This window comes from Strix uralensis, chromosome Z (genome assembly GCF_047716275.1).
Source record: "Strix uralensis isolate ZFMK-TIS-50842 chromosome Z, bStrUra1, whole genome shotgun sequence".
In the NCBI taxonomy this organism is placed as follows: domain Eukaryota; kingdom Metazoa; phylum Chordata; class Aves; order Strigiformes; family Strigidae; genus Strix; species Strix uralensis.
In genome coordinates, this window is record NC_134012.1 from 1,227,162 (window position 1) to 1,249,226 (window position 22,065).

Below are 22,065 nucleotides of genomic sequence, written 5' to 3' on the forward strand. Positions count from 1 at the left end.
GAAATTAAATAAATAACACGAATAAAAAAATCTTTAAAATTTGAATAAAACGAATAAAAAATCAATAATATAAATAAATCGAATTAAAAATAAATATAAATAAAACAAATAAAAAATTAAAAAATAAATTAAAAAGTAAGTAAAAAGTAAAGAAAAAATAAATATAAAAATTAATAGATAAAAATAAATGAAAATGCAAGCAAATAAATAAATAAATAAATAAATAAATAAAATAAGGGGGGTGTGGGCAGGATGAGCCCGCTCCCGCTGTCTCCTTGCATCGCCGCACGTACAGACAGACGCGAGGCGCTCCGCGACCCTCCGTGAAGTTTTTCCGCCGGGGCTCCGCGCCCCTGCGCAGCCCGGCTCCGCGCAGCCCGCCCCCACCGCGGCCACCGAGGAGGAGGAGGAGGAGGAGGAGGAGAGGAAGAGGGGTGGGGGGTCACGGCGCCAAACTTTCCGCCTGACGGGGGTCGGGGCGGGGGCTTCGCCCTCCCTTAAGTTCTCGGTCGCGGCTCCAGCCGCGGGCGCCCGCGGCCGCGCCGGGCGGGGAAGGGAAGGGGAGGAGGAGGGGGGGGGGTGGCGGCGCGGCGGAGCCCCGCGTTCGTCCCCGGCCCGCCCCGCTCCGCTCCGGAGTGAAGGCGCCGGTCTCGGGCGGTCTGTGCTGCTGCTCCCGCCGCAGGAGGAGGAGGAGGAGGAGGAGGATGGAGCCGGGTAAGGAGCCCCGAGCGGCGGAGAAGCCCGGCGAGGCCGAGCCGGCCGTGTCCTTCCAGGCCCGGCTGTGGAAGAACCTGCAGCTGGGGGGCAAGGGCCGGAGCGGCGGCAGCGGCGGGCGGGCGGCAGCCGAGCGTCGCAGTGCGGAGCCCCCCGTCCCGGCGGGCGGCGGCAAGGGGGACCTGCCCGCGGGCGCCAAGTGGAGCGGCTTCAAGCGCCGGCGGCAAGCGCTGGACCGCGTCTTCTCGTCCTCCCAGCCCAACCTCTGCTGCTCGGCCGCCGAGGAGCCCGGCGCCGAGCCCGGCTCCGCCCTGCGCCGCCTGAGGGAACACCTGCTCCCCCCGGGCAAGGGGCCGCCCGGCCGCCGCGACGAGCCGCCGGCCGGCGATGAGGGGCCCAAGGGCGGGAAGGAGGGGGGGCGGCGGCCCGGGGCGCACCTGTCCCACCAGAAGAGCTCCTCGCTGCCCAGCACCGCCTGCCTGGAGCAGCTGCTGCAGGGATCGCCCGCCGCCGCCCGCAGGAAGGAGCAGCGGCCGGAGGACGGCGGCGGCGGCGCGGTGAGTGCCGGACCCCGCGCCCCGGGTTGTGGCGGCGGCGGCGGCCCCTCGGCGTGAGGCGGCGGGGGGGGGGCGGGAAGGTGTTCCCCGGGGAGGCGGGAAAGCGGGCGGTGAGGGGAGGAGGCGGGAAAGCGGGCGGCGGGGCTCATCCCTTCCCCTCAGGGATCTACCGACCCGCCTGTCGCCGGCGTGTCGTGACAGAGTTGGGGGGGGGGGGGGGGGGGGCGTGACAGGAGCGACGTCCCTCAGACCTCCCTTGGGCAAGGCAGACGGAGAAATGGTGTCCCCAAGGCTGAAGTCGGGGCGTCGCACCCGTCCCCTCAGTGTCCCCCGTTTCCCCACAGCTGCCGCTTTCTGTCCTTGACGCTCCCAGCGCGGCTTTCCCTCAGGTAACCACTTTTTCCTCGCCTGCTTACCCCAGTTTTGAATTATTACTTAATTTCTGCAGGACGCCCAAACGACGGCCGCCAGTACAAATTTAACAGGCGGTAGATAAATTAGTTGGCAGAACATACCAGGCACCGTCGCACGCAGCCGTCGGTTCAGGCTGATGAAACAGTCCTTCCCTCGTCGTTGGGGGAAGCTGGTGTACAAAGCCGTATCTCATCCGACTGTCAGTTTTGAAATTAAGTGGTGAAGCTCATGTTGATAGGGGCTGCCGAGTCTTGGAATAAATTTCCAGCGAGAAAAGTGCAAAACATATGAGTCATTGTGGAGTTTGTGTAATTCTAAGCTGTCAGCCACTTTTTGCGGGGATAGTTGACTAACGCATATTATTTTATTTGTCTTCTGTCATAATTAGGGAGAAGGGAGTAACTGAAGTGAAAGGCGTGCTCGGTTTGGTGTCAAAAAAACCCTGTATGAATATAATTTGGCTTCTGTCAGGGCTACAGGACCTGCAGTGGAGGTTCTGTGATGACCTGCAAGCATCCCTTGAGGTCAGCGGGACGTTCAGGTTCCTCTGCGGAGCTCAGCCTCTCATCTTTACAAGCCTGGGACCTAGACCTGGCTTTGTCTTGAGTCCCGGGGGGTTGTTTCGGTGAGAAGCACCCTGCTGACTTGGAGCTGCTGTGGTTATCCCTTGTATAAATCATGTTTGTAAATGTTTTGGTCATGGCTGCTTGGTGTGGGGTTATTTTGAGAGATGTTTGTGAAGTGGGCATTTCCCTTCAGTAGTCAGTCCCTTTCTCCCCCCACCCCTGGCTCACAGAAATGTATTTTAAGTAAAATGTGCACAAAAATGCACATTTTAAGTATTATTGTTCAGGACTACAGGATATTCTTCATTTTAAAGACTGCTACATCTAGCAGTTGATACATATGAAAATGTGGGTTTTTTTTCAGTGCTGTTCTGCTGTTGTGTTCAGCAAAGAAAGGGCACATTTATCTACAAAACATGTCAATTGTTATTTAGTCATGAGGGCACTATTTTTTTTTTTTGAACAAGGTACAGTCATAACATTTGGAAAGAATACTGCTAATCAAAACAAAGTGGTACCCAAGCTTTCTAACACTTGTCTTTAATTAGCAGGATTATGGCCAATTCCTCCAAGCAGTTTCTAGTACTAACTTGGGCTGTGCCTGTGTACCAAACCTGCTGGTTTTGATTGTAAATAAAGCTTGTTATGTCCCTTGCATGTTGACAGAGTTTGCGGAGCTGCTGATCATGGTGTTTGTTTTGGAGGGGTGATTTGAAATGTTGTTCTGCTGTTCCTCTGCTCTTCTCCTCTCTAGAGTTATATTCTCACTCAGATTATTAAATCTAATTCACCAGTTTTGTTGAGCTGTTGGGGAAATGAGTCTTGGACTCTAAAGCGCTGTTGGACTGTTTTCTGTTGAGACTGTTACTCATCAGTGGTCTGTGGCAGAGCAAGTACCTTCCCCCATGAGCGACTGGAGTTTCTAATTCAATATATTTCAGGAGTCAAGTCTTGTACGTGCACATGCTGTACCCCCAGGTCAGTAAGGTCCCTGCCTCACTTCAGTAATGGCATTTATGCCCCTCTGAGGATTTGGGATTAGAAGTCTGGGAACATGAGTTTGGAATAACTTACATTTTTCAAATCCAAGTTTTACTTACAGCAGTAGTGTCTGGATTTTTATTGCCCAGCAGCCTTACATGTCCAAAAAAAAAAATTCAAGCATCTAACAGAATCACAAAAATATGATTAAATTATCTAGAAGTAAAACAATACTAGAATTACAATGTGCTTTAATATGTGTTTAAAATTTGGTCGAAATACAGTAGCAAATGCTACCGCCTCTTTTGGATCAAGACTTTTTTAGCAAATGTGGACCTACTAGATATTGCAAGGGAGATGGTGGGGAAAAATAAAATCCCATGAGAAGACAAATTTCTTGTGCTCTTGAGCTGAAATAAGACAGTTGTCATCAAGGAAAAGGAGCACAAGTTAGCGTGGTAGATGGGAAGACTGAGAGCGTAAGTTGCTGTACTCTGTGTAGATTTAACCTTGGAAGGTACTTTTGGGCGTAGTCAAATCATTTAAAGTAATTTGAACTAATTAAAATGTGGTATGGCGATACAGCGTTGGACATGGATGATCTACCAGAGGCCTGGTTTTCTCGGCGCTGAATAAAGCTTCTCTTGTAGCGAATAGGATTAGTGTCTTGGTTCTAGTAAAGGTGCACAATTAAGAGTGGAGTCTTAGGCAAAGAATGATCATTACATGTGAGCACTAAATACCGACCTAGTTCTCCCCCCGAAGACTGAATGCTTCTCAGAGCTGTCCTTAAATAGTTTTGGGGAGAGAAGGTCACCGTAATTACTGTGTTTGTCAGCAGGAAACTTAGGTTCCTTTTAAAGGGTAGCCAAAGTGCAAACATTGTTTATTAGGACAAAGAAATAAACACATACGGAATTAAACATCAGCCTCCTTTCAGCTTCCAAAGGCTCTATGGCAGGTTTGCTTGGCCAACCCTTTCCTAACCCTGGACATGGCATCTGGTCGCCTTCCTGTAGCCAAGAGCTGAAGGATGTGCCACAGCCTTGAGGGAGTGAGCCGAAGGGGGTAGAAGCCTCTTGGAGTGTTTCATGGGCAGGGGATGACAACAGCCTTCCAGGGGTTCTGCTGCTCCACGGGACTTCAGTGTCTGAGCATGCTGCTGTACCCCAAGGCAGCGCAGCAAGGGTTTTTCCACTTGCCCCTTAAAATTGGCATCTCCCTGCCAGCAGGAGCTTGGATTTATTCAGCAGTGCCTGTGCCAGCAGGGCCTTTCTGCTGAACGGGAGGTGTATTTTTGCGTGGAAAGCTTCATGCCACTTGCAGTTTGTCATAATCAGGCAGTGAAAACTAGGAGGCTGGAAATACCACCATTACTTAAGATTTGCAATAATCAGAATCACAGACTGGTTTGGGTTGGGAGGGACCTTAAAGATCATCTAGTCCCAATCCCCTTGCCACAGGTAGGGACACCTTCCACTAGCCCAGGTTGCCCAAAGCCCCGTCCAACCTGGCCTTGAACCCTTCCAGGGAGGGGGCAGCCACAGCTTCTCTGGGCAACCTGTGCCAGGGCCTCACCACCCTCACAGGGAACAATTTCTTCCTGATATCTCATCTAAATCTATCACTCTCCACTTGGGCATGGAGCCACTGACTGCAACTCCTTGGGTGCGACCACCCAGCCAGTTCCTGATCCCCTGAGGGGTCCATCCATCAAACCCACCTCTCTCAATTTAGAGAGGAGGATGCCATGTGGGACAGTGTCAGATGCTTTGCACAAGTCCAGACAGATGACGTCAGTGGCTCTTCCCTTACCCACCGGCGCTGTAACCCCGTTGTAGGTCACCAGATCCATCAGGCACGATTTGCCATCAGTGAAGCCACATTGGCTGTCACCAATCTCATCCTTATTGTCCACATGCCCCAGCAGAGTTTCCCAGAGGATGCACTCCATACTCTTTATCAGTCACAGAGGTGAGACTGACTGGTCTGTGGTTTATTTCTAGGGTTCTCTTTATTTCACTTTTTAAAATAGGAGGCTATGTTGCTCCTTTTCCAGTCAGTAGGAACTTCACTGGCAAGTGTTTTATCATCTTAATCGGAGAACATGGGTGTGGGCATACATCATCTTGAATCAACAGTGGATGCGGGGAGTGCTTGAGGAGAGGGTTGCTGACTGAAGGAGTGTCCAGGCTGCAGTCCAGCTGCTGCAGCGATGAGAACTCCTGCGGGCACATTTCCCCATTGGGTTTTCTTGGAAGATAATGATTTCGTAGCAACGAACTTTGTGACTTTTTTAAGTACGTCAGAGGTTGATCCATTAAGCTGAAAGAGTGGACAGGTTCTGAACTGCTTTCCTCCCCATCTGCCTCCAGTTCTGTGGTCATGGGGGTAAACTGGAGATGTGGGAGAGCTCTGGGATTATTGCAGGGGGAGGAGGGTGAAAGGCTGGGGCTGCCACTCAACCTCTAGATGCATAGCCATAGGAGACAAAGCTTCATGAGTTTTGCTGTGTGCAGAACTATTTGCTTAATTAATAAGCATCCTTCAGACCTACGTTTGTGGGTCTTCAGGGTCAGAGTAACAGTGGGTAACAGTGGTCTAGATTATATAACACAACGTGATGCAAGAGGGAGATGAGATGATCAGAAAAAATGGAGATATGTATCCAGAGATAGGGTCTCTCACATTCTCTTTCATGTAGGAGAGTGAGCTGTGTGGCACGGGAGAGGATCTGCAGAAAAAGGGGGGGTTTAGTGAGCTGGGCTGTATGAAGAGAGGTTGCAGGTTCAGGACAAGGAGCATGGTGTTGTGCTGAGATGTCTGGGAAGGAGAAAGGGGGGAGTAGGGGTGAAATAGGAGCAGAAGCAGAGCTGTGAGGAAGCCTGAAGAGAAGGGAGGGTAATTTTGAATTTGGTGTGGAGAGAATGCAGAGCCAATGAAAATCTGACCGGCATAGTGTGCATGGTTTTTGCCTACACCAGAATAAATCTATATCTGGCTTAGAGCCGCTGCAGTCAGTGAAGTTACACAAGGGAGAAATTTGGCTTGTTTGTTCTAATTGGCATATGTCACAGGTCACGTTTCAGTAATTGATCCAACCAGTGAAGGCAGAAGAACAAAACAGACAAAAGAAAAGTCAGACAGCGTCAGTGAAAAGCTACACAGCTAATGTCACCCAAGAGAATCTTAATTGCTACTTCAGATTTCTAAGGAAACTGCACTGGGAAGGGTGAAGGTGGTGAGGAAAATTGAACACTTCTGTCAAGGATTACCTTTTTCTCAGGTAATGACAGTAGAAAACGAGAGGAGTTGGAGAGAGCTAATTTGTGCATGTATTTGGAGCATGATTTGAGGGCAGCAGTGTTCTGAGAATAAGAGGGCAAAATTTTAGAGAACAGGAGAAAGCTTGCTATTGGGGATCTGGCCACTGACACATAGGGAGTAAGCAGATGAGTAAATGTTTAGGCTGGGTCAGAAGAGCCTGGAGCTTGTTAATAGAAATTACATAGAAACAGAAATAGCAAGCAGAAGTACAAAGCTGTTGCTAACCTTCATTTCTTTTTAAGAAAGCTGTTGCAGTCTCTAAAAGGCTGTTTGTTTCTCCAAGAGTTTAATTAGACATCTGATCTTATCAGGGGATGTTGTGCATTGCCCTTTTTGGTCATTGTATTAATTTCTGATAGAGGGCTTATCTTTCAGCAGCTTGAAATGCATTATGTTTCTTGTGCTCTGTCAGCCTCTGACCAGTCTGTCAGCTTACAGTATGTTAATACAGTGTGTGCCTATCACTAACATGAACATCAAGAGATGGCACAACAGAATTGTATTTAATTATATCTTGAATAACCTCGGCTTAATTAACTGAAGAATCTCTCCAGAGTTTTCAAAGTGAGCCGCATCATTTTTCAGAATTGGCCAGTTCACGTTTATCCTCATGTGAAATAGTTGGATATTTTAAAGTGAACTAGTAGCAGCTGTTGATTTACTGTTTATCCATGACCTCATTTAAGCTTTACTTTCTCTATTTTTTTTTTCCTGCCTTTACTGCTTGTTTGGAAAGGTGTTCATAGTAAAAATAATTGTATTGAAAATATTAAGTGGTTGGTGGATAGGAATTGCAACAACCCTTACACTGAAGCAACAAAAAAATGCTTATTGTCTACTGAGTGACTCTGCTGTGATCAACTTTCAGTGCAGGGATTCTATCTGGGTTTCAAGTGACTGCGTTAAAACTCTGTTAGTTCAGTGTACTTCATGTGTGTATGTCGTAACCTACTGAATTGTGTTGAACTTTATAACTGTAAAAAGATAAACACCTAAGCATGGTTACGGCATTAAACCTTTTTCCAAGAAATGCTGAAAAATGTTCTTTCTCTCTTGTTGAAACGTTGGATGCAGAAAATTATTAGGCATACCAATAAGACTTACCATCAGTTGCAAAGAGAAGTACTTTTTAGTGTTCAAAAAAATAATGACTAAAACAGTTTTAAAACTGCCAGTATGTCATCCAGCACCCAGCTCTGTAGGTTGTTCTAATTTAACTGTTTTGTCTTGTGATGTGTTGCTAACATATTAACAGACCCAAGTGTCATCTTTTTTTTTCCCTCTTGGATGAATTGCTGTTTTTTGGCACAATGACTGAGAAGTCTGCATTGATTTGGAGACTGAGTTTGGCTTTTCCTTTCTAATCTTGCTATCGATCCTAGATCTCAGATAATGTAAGTGTTACCTTCTGGGGAAATTTAAGAACTATCATGTAACCCCTGGAGCTGTGAAGTTTAAAAAAGAAATGTTTTCCCCTTCGTTTGTAAAAGAAGGCAGAATTCCACCAAACTTTATCTGTGGTAGACATAATTTATCAAAACTGCACATCAGATCACCCTTAGTTCAGTATGGTGTTTTGTATTATGTAGAGTTTGTGTTCACTTGGGGAAATAGCAGTGGACGTTCCCTGTATTTCTGTATTGGTGACCTGATGACAAACCATAGCAAGCGCGCAGACTTGTGATTATTGAAGTCCTGTGGGGTAGCTGCTCCATACCTTGCCGCCAAACCAGGGCTTTCCTGTTTCAAAGACACAGAGCTATGATAGAGCATCACTGTCAAAAAATCTAGCTTTGAAAGTCTCAAACTCTGCGTGTGAGAAGTGGGATCTGGGGATGAAGCTGTTGCAGTGCTGGGATATTTGTCAGTAAAACCACCCTGTTACTCTTGTTTCATGTGAATGTTTTTTGTGAAGAGAAAGACTTATGTCTCAGCAAGTCAAGTAATTCATAAGGACAGTGAGCAGTCTATAACTCCTTTGCTCTGTGTAGATGTTGCTGATATACTTTTCCATGTAGTCATGTGATGAAATAAAATTTGTATTTTCAAATTCTTAAAAATTCCCAAGTGCTTAATTCCTGTTAACAGTGATTAACATGGAACAGTGCAGGAGAGGCTAAAGATTTTCTTGAAGGGCAGTATCTAACACTGTGCTGAAAGATACACGGCGAAGTAACGTTGAAAGGACTTTTGTTCTTTTTTGTATTTCCTTCTGTATTTGTAGGCTCTACCTACCACTACAGGATAACAGCGCTGTAAGGTAAATAGATAATTTTTGTCTCTGTAGCCATACATCCAGCTCTGCCTCATTTGTGCTTTTCTGTAGCTTTTCTGTGCTCTTCTGTCAAGTGGAGTTGACATCATTTTGTGTTTCTCTGAGAAGAGGTTCAGCAGTAAGCCATGAACAAAGCATATGATATTCTCCCTACAAAAAAATTACTTGATTTTCCAGGTGGGCAAATCCAGTAATTTGACTTGGAGTTTGGCTGTGGCCCAGTGACAGGGCATATTGTGGGAAGGGCTGTGAGATGCTTGTGTCCTTGTTGGTTTGAAGGGTTGGGTTTAGATTTGCATTTTAGTTTGAGAAAATGGGAGAGGCAGTAGCACTGTGCTCCATACCATGTTTGAGCATTGCATCAGTATTTCAGAGTATTGTCCGTTAAATCCTGTTGCTTCTAGAGCAATGTGATCTTTTCAGGTTGTTTTTAAAGAAAAGACTATGCATAATGTTTGTGTTAAAGTTTCCCCGGGGGGAGTAATGATTTGGGGACCAATTGGTATTGCTCTGTCACCACATTTTTCTGTGGGTGGTCATATGAGTTTCTAGTCATTAGCACTGATAGCAGTCTGGTAATTACTTGGCATTTTATCCTTACAAATGAGGGTTTATGTTCAGAGCACACTTTTTCCCATTAAATCCCGTTCTTGCTCTGATGCGTTTGAGATTTAGCATCACTGATGCTTAAAATAAAACTTCTGGCTGTTGTTGGATATGACGTCGTGTTCATGTTTTACATGTTCCCACTTCCTTCAGCAGGGAAAGCCTTTGACTGCTAAGCTGGCTAGCAGGTGCTATAACTAGGTACCAAGTGGTGCCCGCTGAATCCTTCATCAGTTAATTAATTTTTCTGTGTGGACCCGTGTCTTATACCCCAGAAGATGTGGCCTAAGACTGCAGGAAAGTTGGAGATGGTGTGTAAACACCACCACAGGAGGATCCTGTCCCAGTGTTCCATGTTCCTAGTGAAGTTTTTCTGGCTTGGAGATGTGGGTTAAAAGAGCACATTGACAGGTTGTTTTCTCTGGGAACTCTAAACGCAATGCAAGTCCTGTTTGACGGTCACAAATGGGGGGCAGAAGATGGAATTCTTGACTTTATTATTCTTTGGGATTATGTAGTTCAAGGCTGAACATTTTTTGTTTCCCACTAAGTGAAAAAATTCTGGGATAGATGACTGATGTTTCAACTACCTCTTGGCAAAGGGATTTTCATGAACTTACCCTTCTTCTGCCCCCCCCCCCCCCCCCCCCCCCCCCCCTTTCTGCTTTACTGAGCTAAATATTATTTTCTTACTGACCTTTTGTAGATAAATAGTTCACATCTCCAGAACTGCTGCTTTTTTTTCTTTTCCCTTTTTTATTTTTTTCCCCCTCCCCTGAGCAATGTAGTAGAGCAAAAATCTGGTTTGAATTACCGACATGCTATTCTGACAGTACGTCTTTTCTCAGGTGAGATGTATGCCGTGAATGTTGGACCATGATGAGGCCGGGTAGTGGCACAGCAGAAACACATCTAGAGCTTTTGCTGTCAGTAGGAAGGGAACTTCAATTCCTGGGAGAGATTTTGTTGAGCTGTCAAAATGTTACAAGTATCAGCAGCACTTTCTCTGAACTGTCTCTTCATTTTGATACTGGGAAGTGCGAACCTCTGAGAGCAGAATTTATTCCTTCCTTCCTTCAGCCTGTATTCTGTCGTTCTTGGCTGTTCATTCATTTAATTCTTTTTATAAATTCTTTTTTAGATCAAACCCTATTTTTCCCACATCTGCATTAACTCCTTCATACTAAGATTACGAGTTGCTGCAAAAAGTCCAGAGGCAACAACCGTGCATAATTCTAAATGAAATACGGTATTTCAAACTGTGCTCTAATCTGTCTAAATTTAATTGTTTACAGCGTTGTAATTTTTTTCTACGTTCTCTCTGCTTGTTTGAAAGGGGAGGGAGGAAGTAAATTTATTTCCAGAAAAACAAAGCCAGTTTAGTCAATTGTTTAACTACTCTTTTAACTTCTGGCACTGTTAAGATGCTCTATAAAATTCAGTATCAGAACAGTTTTTGAAACGCTGCAGTGTTCAAACTTTTGCTGTCTTCACTCCATCCTATTCTGGGGAAGTTCTGCAACTGTTTCTCAAGAAAATCATATTCAAGAATGACTCATGAAATGTGATATCAGGCGGATTAGATGGGGGGTTTTTTTGGAGAAAGGCTGAGTGCTATTTACATCAGGAAGTTGGCTTTAGTCAGCACACCAGGCGTGCTATGGGTAGGATGCTGTTTGGTTTTGATGTATCTGATCTGGTGGCGTCCAGTTTACTGTCTCTGCTGTGCCGTGATTGGGTGATCATGTTAGGCAAAGATGAATAATCCTTTGAAGGCTTGCAGACATTTGATGAGGAAGATAAAAGGGTCTTTGTGCAGTATCTCCAATTAAGCCATTTAGTACCTTGCGGTTAATGAATATCCTGATTGGTTTCTCACCTTGTATGAGCTGTTGTTTCATATCTCTCATGTAAGGGATGCACGTGCTGGTGAGACACTTGTTTGCTGCTTCTGATGTGTTATTAAATCAGCAGCTGGAGTGCCCTGTAGCTAATAATATTTTATGGCATTTTTTAGACAAATGCCAAAATCTCCTGTGTTGTGCCAGAGCGATGGGAACCCAGAGACTGTTGCCTCTAGTTGAGGTGGCTTAATGCTGCACTTCATTGTAAGAGACAGAGAGCTACAGCTAGTGCTTTTGTTGGTAGATGTGATCCAAGTTCTCTTTCCAAGCCTTTTCTACCCAGTTCTGGAGCCTAGAACAAAGCACACAGCAGAGGTCACTGGTTGAAATGTATCTTCAGTCTGTGCTGGCTGTCTATGTGATGGCAGACCCAATGCGTGGGGAAGAAGTTGAGACTTTTTCCAGAAACTCATTCTTGTCCATTTTGGACAAGACTTTATTTTCAGCTGTGGCGAAGCTCCTGCGCTCTGTCCAGAAAATGTAACTATCTTCCAGGAACTCTTAGATTCTTTTTTTTTTTTTTTTTTAATCTCCAAAGCTAGAAAATTCTACCTATTCATTTAAGCATTGGCTCAAAAAATCTAGGTGATTCTATCTGGGAAATGGCTCTAAATTCTTGGAGAGAGGGTACAAAACTCTTCCCACCAGAAAAAAGCAAATGCTGACTTCCTACTATTGTATTTCTTGGATGAAGAATGATTATCAAATGAAACTTCATGCTCAGCAGAGACACAGTCTGAAGTTCTAGGACACTTGATGAAAAGTAGAAAGAATTATTGAACACTGTTAGTTGAAGGTAAGAAATGGAGCTTCCACCTTTCATTTTAAGGACATCCTCACTCTTGCAATTAAAGGCTTATTGCCCTCTTTGACACAGACTTTTTATATTCTGTTACAGTCTTAAAAATTCCATTTTAAATGAAGATTATTGACATTAGTTGGGTGTTTTGATGTTCTGCATTACTATAGTCAGTACTAATATGAAAACTGTTTCATGCCACAAGAACTCGCTTTTGCAGTTTGGTTTTCTACTACCTTTTTATGAAAATAACAGTAATACCATGTGGGAATCAGCTGGAGTTCAGGAAATGTGAAGGAATAAATGCATATTCATAATGTAACCCTTGCGTGATGCATAATAATCCCTCTCTGAGTTACAAGAACGGGGAATTTTAATCTTTATCATGTTTATAAGATTTATATCTAAGATTCAGCTAATAAATGTAGTTTAATATGCAGTGTAACATTGTCTCATACAATTTATGTGTTAAGATTTATGTTACAGTATTTTATGTTAGTGTGGAATACAATAGAAATAGCCTAATTATTGTGTTGAGGATCTGCATTTCTGAAATAGTCTACAGAATGAAGGGGTTTTCCTTTAAAGGTGAATCTACACAGTTGGGGGTGGCTTGGGAGGTTTGTTTCTGTTTTTTTGTTGTTTTCCTCCCCCCGGCTGCAGCAGTCAGATGCTGTGATTGCCTGGCTTTCAGCCTAGAACCATATGGTGGATGGCTGTGTGGTTCTGTGTGGGGAAGACACACTGGGTGTGAGGCTGTAGCAGTATTTGGGCATGTGGCGTGTTGCGTCTAGGATTCCAGATGCTGTGTTAGGTGTAAGTGGCTTAGGTTTGATTTGGTATGCTGAAAATAGGTTCCTCAGCTTTAGAAAGTTTATCAGTCATCTAATCTGGAATTTCTGTATTTCTCCTATAGAGGTAGTGTTTCTTAGTTACCTAATGCAGAAGAACTGAGCAACTTCCCTGTTTGCAGAGACCTCCTTATCTTGACCAAGACTAGAAAAATGAAATAGGAATCATCCTAGAAATTCTGATGTGATAGAAAAAGGTATGCTTGGGGTATCATGAATTATACCTCTTTCTGCTTTTCCCAGTAGACCCTTTTTAGCATTATGTCACCAACTATGTCAACATGCAAGGTGCCTTATTTTTGTCCCCAGATTCTTGCATCTTTTGTTTTCTAATTTTCTTTAAAACTTGGGAATTTTGAGAAAATTCCTTTCCTTTCCCGTGAGTATAAAGTGCTAGAAAAAATTGTCTCTGAAATAATAAATACACACAAATGGAGCTTTTCAAGGACATTTGGGTTTCCCCTGTCCCCTCTGAAGGTGGTACCTTGAAGGACAGCATGATCTCAAGCCTTGTTAAATAATTTCGTATGTTTAGAAGCCAAATATTAACTGCAGCTCTACAGTTTTCTGCTCGTTCTGCCAGTGTTCTGTCGTGCTGCTCCTCCAGACAGACCTTAACCCCAGGCCTATTTGTAGCAACATTTTGAATAATACAAGCTGTAGTTAGTCATGTATTGCCAGAAGCCTCTATGAGTCGTGGAACTGCAGGCTAATATTGAATTTACTTGACCTTTCTAGCTTGTGTTTTTAACTATGCATATCTTGGTGTTGAAGACCGGCCATGCTGTAGATAAGCCATTTACTAACAAAAACAAAACCCTGAAGAAGCATGCTTTATGATTGTTACTGCTTGGTTCTGCTTACCCTTTTGTTTTGCTGTAACGGTGATCACAAATGACAAGGCTCAGGCGGGGGTGCATTTTAATACTTAGAAAAGAAACACCAGCACCACTTGTTAAGGGTTTATTGGCCAGTTACTATATTACATGATCTGTACTCAAATAACAGCTTTTGTCAAAATTCTGGTGTCAGTTGCTTTGGTTATAGAAGGAGAAGCAGCTGCTTATAGTACATGAGAATATTGATGTTTTTACAAGTGATTTGAAAATATCTAGAAGAAAAGGAAGAACCTTTATTCGTCGTTACATTGGATGGGACGTGTCCGGGAGCAGGCATGGACAGCAGTACAGGTGCAGCAGTCCAGCACTCGCCAAGAGGACGTACTGTGCACAGTAGTGTGTTTTGTTCACTTTTGGTGTAGTAAGGGATACAAAAGAGGAAATGGTGCTGACGTGACTTAACTGCACTTAAGTATGGATTGTAGTCTTTCTAGGCACAGAGATCTTTATGTACTTATTTCTTTGACAAATGCATGGGAGAATCCAGACCACAGTTTTGAGAGTTACTGTTTGGAGAGGTCGTGGCACCCAGGAGAAGTGGGTCGTAGACGGCGCACAAAACATTTTGGAATGGAGTAGTTACCCAAGACAGAGCTACTCAGAATCTTTGCAAGTCCCTGTCTAAGGAAAAGGGTGTCAGTCAGTTGCTTGCTCTGTCACTCAGTCCTTTTTTAGCAAAGAAGAATGACTTCATTCTGCTGATTTATTCTGATATGATTGATGTGATGTGTGTTACTTTTGTTGCTGTTGAGATAGCTGATGAGAGCAATGGAGGGAAAAAGAGATGGGGTAGTAAAAGTGGGATTATAAGTACCATTCTTGGGATGCAAGGGGAGATGGCCAGTCATGGACAGGTGCTTTGCTCTGTAAGACTGCTGTCAGCTGTTGCTGGGGAATTTGTTTTAGCAAAACAGGTTTGATTTGGTTTCAGAGTTAGGTGAGAACAGCGTGCATGTGTGTGCATGCATGCGTGGAAGAGGGAGGGAAGTAGGTGAAGGGGAGGGGGAAACACACAGGGAAGATGAGCAGAAACTTTGGTATTACACAGAAGTCCCTTCTGCTCCACTCTCTTACTGCCATGTTTCTTCATTGGTGCGATAATTTCTGTACTAATTTCTGGTTTATGTGCTAATAGCAGAGGCAAAATAAAGTCACGAGAGACTTACCGAGTGAATTCCAGCAGCCCTTCTGGTAACTTGTTTTCTGGTCTCTTAATTCAAAGTTCTGGGTAGAACGGGGGTCCTTCACTGCCCCAGCTGTTACCGTCATCAGTGTTTAATCCTGCTTTATAATGGGTCTGTTCTGGACCTTTTATTTCAAATTTTGTCATCACTTTAATAGTATTGCAATGATAATGTGGTACTTTAAAGCATCAGTAGCTCTTCAGTCTTTCTTATTTGTGTAACACTCTTATTAACAGCTAGTGTTACAGGTTATGGGTTTCCATATGTGCCCTGCAATTTAGTTGCTTGGTAAGGCAGATCTGTAGGTCTCAATTATTAAAACAGTCCAGACTTCTGCTGCACACGGGAGTGATGACAGACGGCATAGTGATGCCAGATTGCAGAAGGGTTGCACTAGTGTGTCACTGTCACATTATTTGGGTACAGCCTTCAGAAGCTACTGGTCTGTTCCCTTTCGCTGCCCAGAATCCACAGGCAGGTTGTCCTTTGGACAGCACTTGGGAAGGGAGACAGGAGAGGTTTTCTTTCACTGCAACTTTCTAGGGCATCCTGGCAGAGGTAGTCATCATTTGTTTTTCATGAATTCGTCAGGGAATGGAGTGGTTTTCGGCTATATATAGTGCATGATAAAGTCAATATTTCAGCACTTTGAGGTTTGGCAGAAAAAAGGATTGACATCTTTTATTGACTAAATTTGTTAGGAGCAGGGCAGATCTACAACCCATGAGTTTATTTTTAAAATACGGAAAGGTTTGTTACCATGTTGCTGAAATCTTTGTTGTTGGGCATAAGATTGAGGTGTTAGAGACTTACAGAGTAAAACTCTTTGACATTATCCTTATTCCCAGTACTAGAAATGAAAATTGGGATTTGAGAGGGCAGCAGTGTGAACATGCTTTTTTTTTTTTTTTAACAAATCTTGTTGAAAAGTGAGTTATGATCACTACCTATAAAAACTTAAATTTTTATATATTGTTTTCTGTCTGAAGTATTTGATGTCTAGGGAAAAGCTTACCTGTCTCGTGAAAAGTGTACAAAATATTTCATTTATCCTGTGCTATATATGCTTATATTGTGTACACTCCTTGTAACCTGGTGATATCCTTGTTTAAAAGAAGCAATAGCTATTTCAGGGCTAGAGTATGAATTTTCACAAAATCCAGGATTGCTACTTAATTCTTACTAGCCAGGTATATGTGTTCTGGTTAATGTGTTGCTCATTGTCCAGGTTATTGGATGTGAATTATTCGTTATGCCATATAATTTAATGGAAATAATTGTTTCTGTCTTCACTGCACTTCATAGGTGGGAACCTCTAGTTGTATTTCATAGTTTATCTTCAAATTTTCAAAAATTCCCTGGGGTCCAGGGACAGGACACGCAGGAATGGTTCAAAGCTGCACCAGGGCAGGTTCAGACTGGACATGAGGGAGCATTTCTTAACCGAGAGAGTGGTCAAACCCTGCAGCAGGCTTCCTGGAGAGGGGGTCGATGCCCCAAGCCTGCCAGTATTTAAGAGGCGTTTGGATAATGTGCTTAATAAAGTGCTTGAACTCTTGGTCAGCCCTGAAGTGCTCAGGCAGTTGGACTAGATGATCCTTGTAGGTCCCTCCCAACTGAAGTACTCCTCTACTCCTCTCCCCTCTACTCCTCTCCCATCTTTAAAAAGTGGGAAAAATTGCTGGTGACAGTAACAAGCAAAATAGGTCTGTTCAACAAAATTAGGGGCTTCTGGTGTTCACTGTATTTGTTCATCAGAAACAGAAGCATTTTAACAAGTTTCTCCTCTTAGCCTGTCAGAGGAACTGCTTTCCTGTATAGAGCTAAATGTCAGCCAGGTTGTGATTTGCAGTCCACTGTGTTTTAGTTTGCTTAGGCAAACAGAAAACCAATGTCATTTCTCCTGTTCAGGAATCTACTGTTGTAACCCATAGGAGAAGAATAAACTAGCATTATTTATTTATTTAATATTGCAAAGGGCCAACATGCTGTAAGTAACACATTTTATTTGTGCTGCTTGATTGCTTATAATGGCAAAATGCCTTGAGGCCTAAAATACATTAAAGTGTTGGTTTTTTTAAAATGACACTGTGGCTTCCACAAAAATAATTGGGCAAAGTTACAGACATCAGTTTTTCTCCAGCGTGGAAGTCACGCATCAGTTCACGAGCAGTGTCTAGATGAAGTGATTACAAAAGATAAAAGACAAGTTTATTACAGGACTAGCCATTACAGCAATAAGCAGGAAGAGAAGTCTTGTGGGCTGCTTTGTGGCCGATGTCTAATACTGTTTTCTGCAGTGCAGCTGCTGTTACTGTAAAGAGTGGCCAGTGAGACTGCTCTCCGAACACCTCAGAACTAGATTCTGCATCGCCTCAATCGTTGGTGCCCAGATACAATGTCTGTTTAGAATTGGCAGATGTTAAAAAACAGACAGAAAATAAGCCCTATCTCTCTTCCCACCTTTGCTCAATCCCAACAGCTTTCCCCATTTTTGTAGGTTTGGCTTTTATAGTACTTTATAGCAACAGGGGGCAAGAAATTTTTTTGCAATGCCAAATGATTGTATTATGATTCATCTGTTCTGTTTCTTTATACGTAAAATGTTTCTGTTTTAGAGGGTGACTTCTCTTCACAAGAATGTTAAATTTATCTTCGTTGTATGGATAGCAGTTTTAAAATAGATATGCATTTTGTTCTGTGCTGATCTAGCAGTATTTTTCTTAAATATCTTCTGATACTTTCCAGTGAGATCCTCTGAGGATCCTCCATGTCCTTAAAATGCCAAGAGATAAAAATTAGGCATGTAATAACCTGGCCAAGAAATAAGCTACTCACCAAGTCAAGCAGCTTTCCGGCTCACAGAAGAGTTTTCCAGTACAATTGCTCTCAAAACATGAAAGATACTTGCTGAATGACCTAGTAATGGCAGCGTGAGATTCATGTGCTCTGCTTGTACGTACGAGGTTGAGCTGCAGTTTGGGAGAAATCTTCGTGCGTCCTGAAGTATATAATTTGAATGGTGATAACGTACCTGTTTTGTCAAAAATAACCAGTCATGGATTTTCTTACTGGTTCATTTAGGGGAGAGAAGTTTTCTGATAATTCATATTTGTTTCTTAGCAGATCAATAAATCCAATTAAAAAGCTTTTATCAGAAGTGCACCAAGTTTTTATTTTAAACTTCAAACTGAAGTAATCAATTTTTATGTTATTACATAGGGATGGTAAGGCACAAACATGTAGGGAAATGGAAGTGTTTGTCCACAGAAGTTTAAGGTGAGATGTAATCTCATGAAATGTGAGAGCAGTCACAAGCTAACAGCAGAGGAGGACAGTGAGACAGTTAAAAGCAGAAGAATAAACAGCCATCAGCTACTCTGTTCAGTAATTGCTGTATCTAAGGAAGCTACTTAGAAACGGACATATGTGATATCTTATGTAATACGGTGATTAATTTCTTTCCTTGCCTGTCAGGGAAATATGATATATGGAAAATATGTCAGACTTTTCCTTCAGGATGGGAAAGATACTGCTAAAATAATGATGGACTTTTTGATAAAGTAAGGAAGACTAGATTTTAATTTGGATGAAAGCTGGCTTTCCTCCCCAAGGTGCTTGTTTTCCAAAACTGGACCATATGAAAGGGCGCTTCAGCCAGTGGAGTGCTGGATCTGTCGCTGGGCTTGGAATATATTCATTCATTGCACTTTCCCATCTGCTTGCACGTTCTGGGTGCCTTCTGTAGGATCCATTTTGTGCCAGCAGGGTGAGTTAACCGACCTGAGCTGCTGGAAAATGAATCTGAGTGGTCACAAAATTACTTGATCTAATGCATGGGAAGAAAATGCCTCCTGGGAGGGATCCCAGATGACCGTAGTCTGATGGTTAGGGCATTTAGGTGGGTGTTAGCCAATGTTACTAAATTCCAGCTCCAAATTCAGCAGAACAGGATGCATTTGAACTTGTCTCAGCTACATTGTGAGATTGTTCTACAATGGGATATTGGGTTTAGAGTATGTTACCTCTTTACGTTCATTTTCTCTCATGTTCTGAAGGGTAAGCATACACTAAGAATTCCTCCCTTATGGTTTTGCCCAGGGTGCCTGGCTGAGAAGATATTTTTTTTTTTCTGTGAAGTACTGAGAGGGCTCAGAGAAGGGCAGGGCTTCAGAGCAGCTCTGTGGTGTCAAATATCTGAAACCTGGATATCTGGACGGCTTTGCTGGTGGAAATCAAAATGCAGACTTCATGTGTATCTACGTTTAGGTGGCACTTGACCAGGGATGCTGACGGACTTGATGTCAGCGTTGGATAAGAATTGCTTCAAGTTCAGCTGTGTCTCATGAAATTCCTTCAGTGGTAAGTTTTAAGACAGGACCTTGAGCCAAAAGTTTGTCAGGAATATAATTTGACAAATAGGAGAATGTTTTGTTTGGTTCAGTTGAGAATATTGCATAAGGACTTGTGACATAAAGAGAAAGCATAGGTACAAACATGAGTAGCATCAAAACCCAGAATCTCTAACACTTCAAGCATAACAAAAGCCTAAGTGCCTGCAGAGACTCGGGAGATACACAGGTCACATTTGGTTTACAACTGCCTCCCTCACCCAGACCTTTTGCATAGGCAACATCATCTTTAGATTGTGTCAAGAGTTTGAACAACCCTGTTCTACAAAAGACTTTCAAAAATTTGCTATCTGCAATCTTTCATCAACCATTTCTCACCTGTTTTGGCCTACTGCAGACTCGTAAGATAGCAAAAAAAAAAAAAAAAATTTGGCATCACATTTCTGACCCAATCCTGACAGGATATATTTTTGTAGTTTGTAGTGTTGTGTGCACTGTATTTAATATCATATCACTTCTAAATAACTGTAGGTTTTTCTGTGCTGCTCTACTGTCTGACATTTTTAGTACTATCGTTTGTTGTGCAGTCCATGCTCTGCTAAAACAGAGGAGTTGATGTAGTTAATCACATATATTTTTCGTCAAAGGAGAACTTGGGAGGTTTGAAGGGGAAGGTTCGGTATTTTTATGTGTAGAATGCTATGGGTTGTTTGTAAAAATGGAACAATGCAGCCTTTCTCTCCCCTGTGATCTAGCAGCAGCTTGACAGCACATGTGTGCAGGTAATACACAGAGTTTATTCCAGAGCCTTTCCACCCAAGAGCTTGCCACGCCTGTGATAACCTGGGAACCCTGTTGCCCCTGAGCTCTAACACTGTGTTGTTCAGTCTCAGTGATTCTCTTTCCTTGCCCCCTCCTCCCCACCCACACATTCTAAGTTTTGTTTGCATTGTGTGGGATTTATCTTCATTTGCTTTACTTTCTGAGTTTTATTTCTTCAGGTTTGGGTTAGCTGAATGAAAATATGGTGAGTGGTTTAAATGTACGCTTCTATTTAAGGTCATACTTGCTTAATATACATGATGAACATTTGTACTCTTTTGCCCCCCTCCCTTCTTATTTTTTCCCCGATAGAAGTAAAAAGCTGCATTGACAGTGAAATGTTCAGCCTCTGGTCCTAGATTGAGACATGGAAATTGTGGTCTTCCTATTTCAGAGTGGTCCTGTCCTGTGGTGCTGCTGCGCACTTGGAGATTTACTGCAGGCCATCTCCTCCTGGTCTGCAGCTGCAGACAGACTGATTTACACTGAGTTCTGTCTGTCTGCTTTTCTTCTGTTCTTTCTTCCTCATGTGGTTGATCTAGGCAGAGAAGAAACACAGATGAAACGGAGCAATATCATTTTAGCAGGCAATTGAAGAAAAGCTAATTAGCACTTTAATTGTTTTGAATTTTAAGTGGCTTCTGCTTATGCACTATGGGTTGAAGAACTCCCTTCTACGCCTGACCTGATTACATTAATTACTCTTCTTGGTGTAGACCGTTTCTATTACTTGGAATTAATTTTTGTATAAGGTTAGATCCTCAGCTGGTGTTAGTGGGTGTACTTCTGTGATACACAAGGCAGAGGAACACTTTATACCTGCTCACAGTTTGGGCCGGGTTTGGTGTAGTGAAGTCATGCTCTAGGGATACAGGCACCATACCAAGGGTAAGACATTTAGTTCTACCAGTCAGGAACTGCCACCTGAGGAGTCCCTTCATAGCAGGCATTCAAACCCTTTAAACATAGCTCTGTTTGACTCCAGAGTTCTCCAGAGGCAGGTGAGTCTGTATTGTGCTCATCTGGAAGTGCTGCAGTTGGAGAGAGCCCCTGCAAGGTTTCCCTCTGAAGTGGGGCACCAAAAAAACCTGGTGGGTCTGTGTTTTAAGTGCCCTGAAGAGCTTGTTTTGAACACTTAGGCACTGCCCAGCAGTGAGACTGGGATCCCTGCAAGAAACTTGGGGAAGCTGTCGTCTACATCATGTGGTGGAAAAGAATGTGGTTGTGTCTGCCTCTCAGCCCATCGTATTATAACAGGTAAAACCTGTCAGCTAGGAGTTGGGAGACCTTGGTTCAGGCCTTTCTATACAGAAAATGCTGAAATTCTCATCTCCTGCGAAGCTAGAGTCTTTCCTAGACAGTCATTTTATGTGCATGTTGTTAATGGTATGCTACTGTAAAAGAAAAAATTAAAGATGCAGGCATCCATCACCTAAGAACATTGATGCTAATACTGCTTTAATTGTTTTTGGCGCAGGGTTGTTGTTTTGGGCATTTGGGGTTTTTTTTGTGTCTTATTTTTTTTTCTGTAAAGAGTACTTAATGTGAAATGAAGCAAGAATTGGCCTAGGGAAGAGGTCTTGGTTCACCTTTTTGTGCAAGATGATACTGAAATTTTTAGTAGCCTGCAGGAGGAAAGAAAATAGAGGCTGTGCTGAAGGAAAAGCTTGGTTGTAGGAAACAGCTGTCTTACCATTTCAATACCAGTTTTCAAGACATGGGAGATAATCTTTGTTTCTTTTGCATGTTAAGTTCTATGTATTAAAAAAAAGAAAATACATTTTTATTTGATTTATGACCACTGAAGTGCTCTG

The 22,065-nt window shown here is 43.2% G+C and overlaps 1 protein-coding gene across 5 annotated transcripts in view; it reads left to right on the top strand.

Annotated features, from left to right (window-relative positions):
* The first annotated feature begins 591 nt into the window (after positions 1–591).
* Positions 592–22,065, top strand: part of MCTP1 (multiple C2 and transmembrane domain containing 1) — a 277,441-nt gene continuing 255,967 nt past the window's right edge. For 3 of the 5 annotated variants that reach the window (XR_012627081.1, XM_074856034.1, XM_074856035.1), the window contains exons 1-2: positions 592–1,271; positions 1,616–1,660. Coding sequence is in view for 3 of the 5 variants with exons in the window: in XM_074856034.1 (XP_074712135.1) it covers positions 705–1,271; positions 1,616–1,660 (612 nt within the window). In the remaining 2 variants the exon portion in view is untranslated. Of the gene's footprint in view, positions 1,272–1,615; positions 1,661–19,346; positions 19,440–22,065 lie in introns of all 5 variants that reach the window. The other 2 variants (XM_074856041.1, XM_074856036.1) reach the window with 2 other exon arrangements.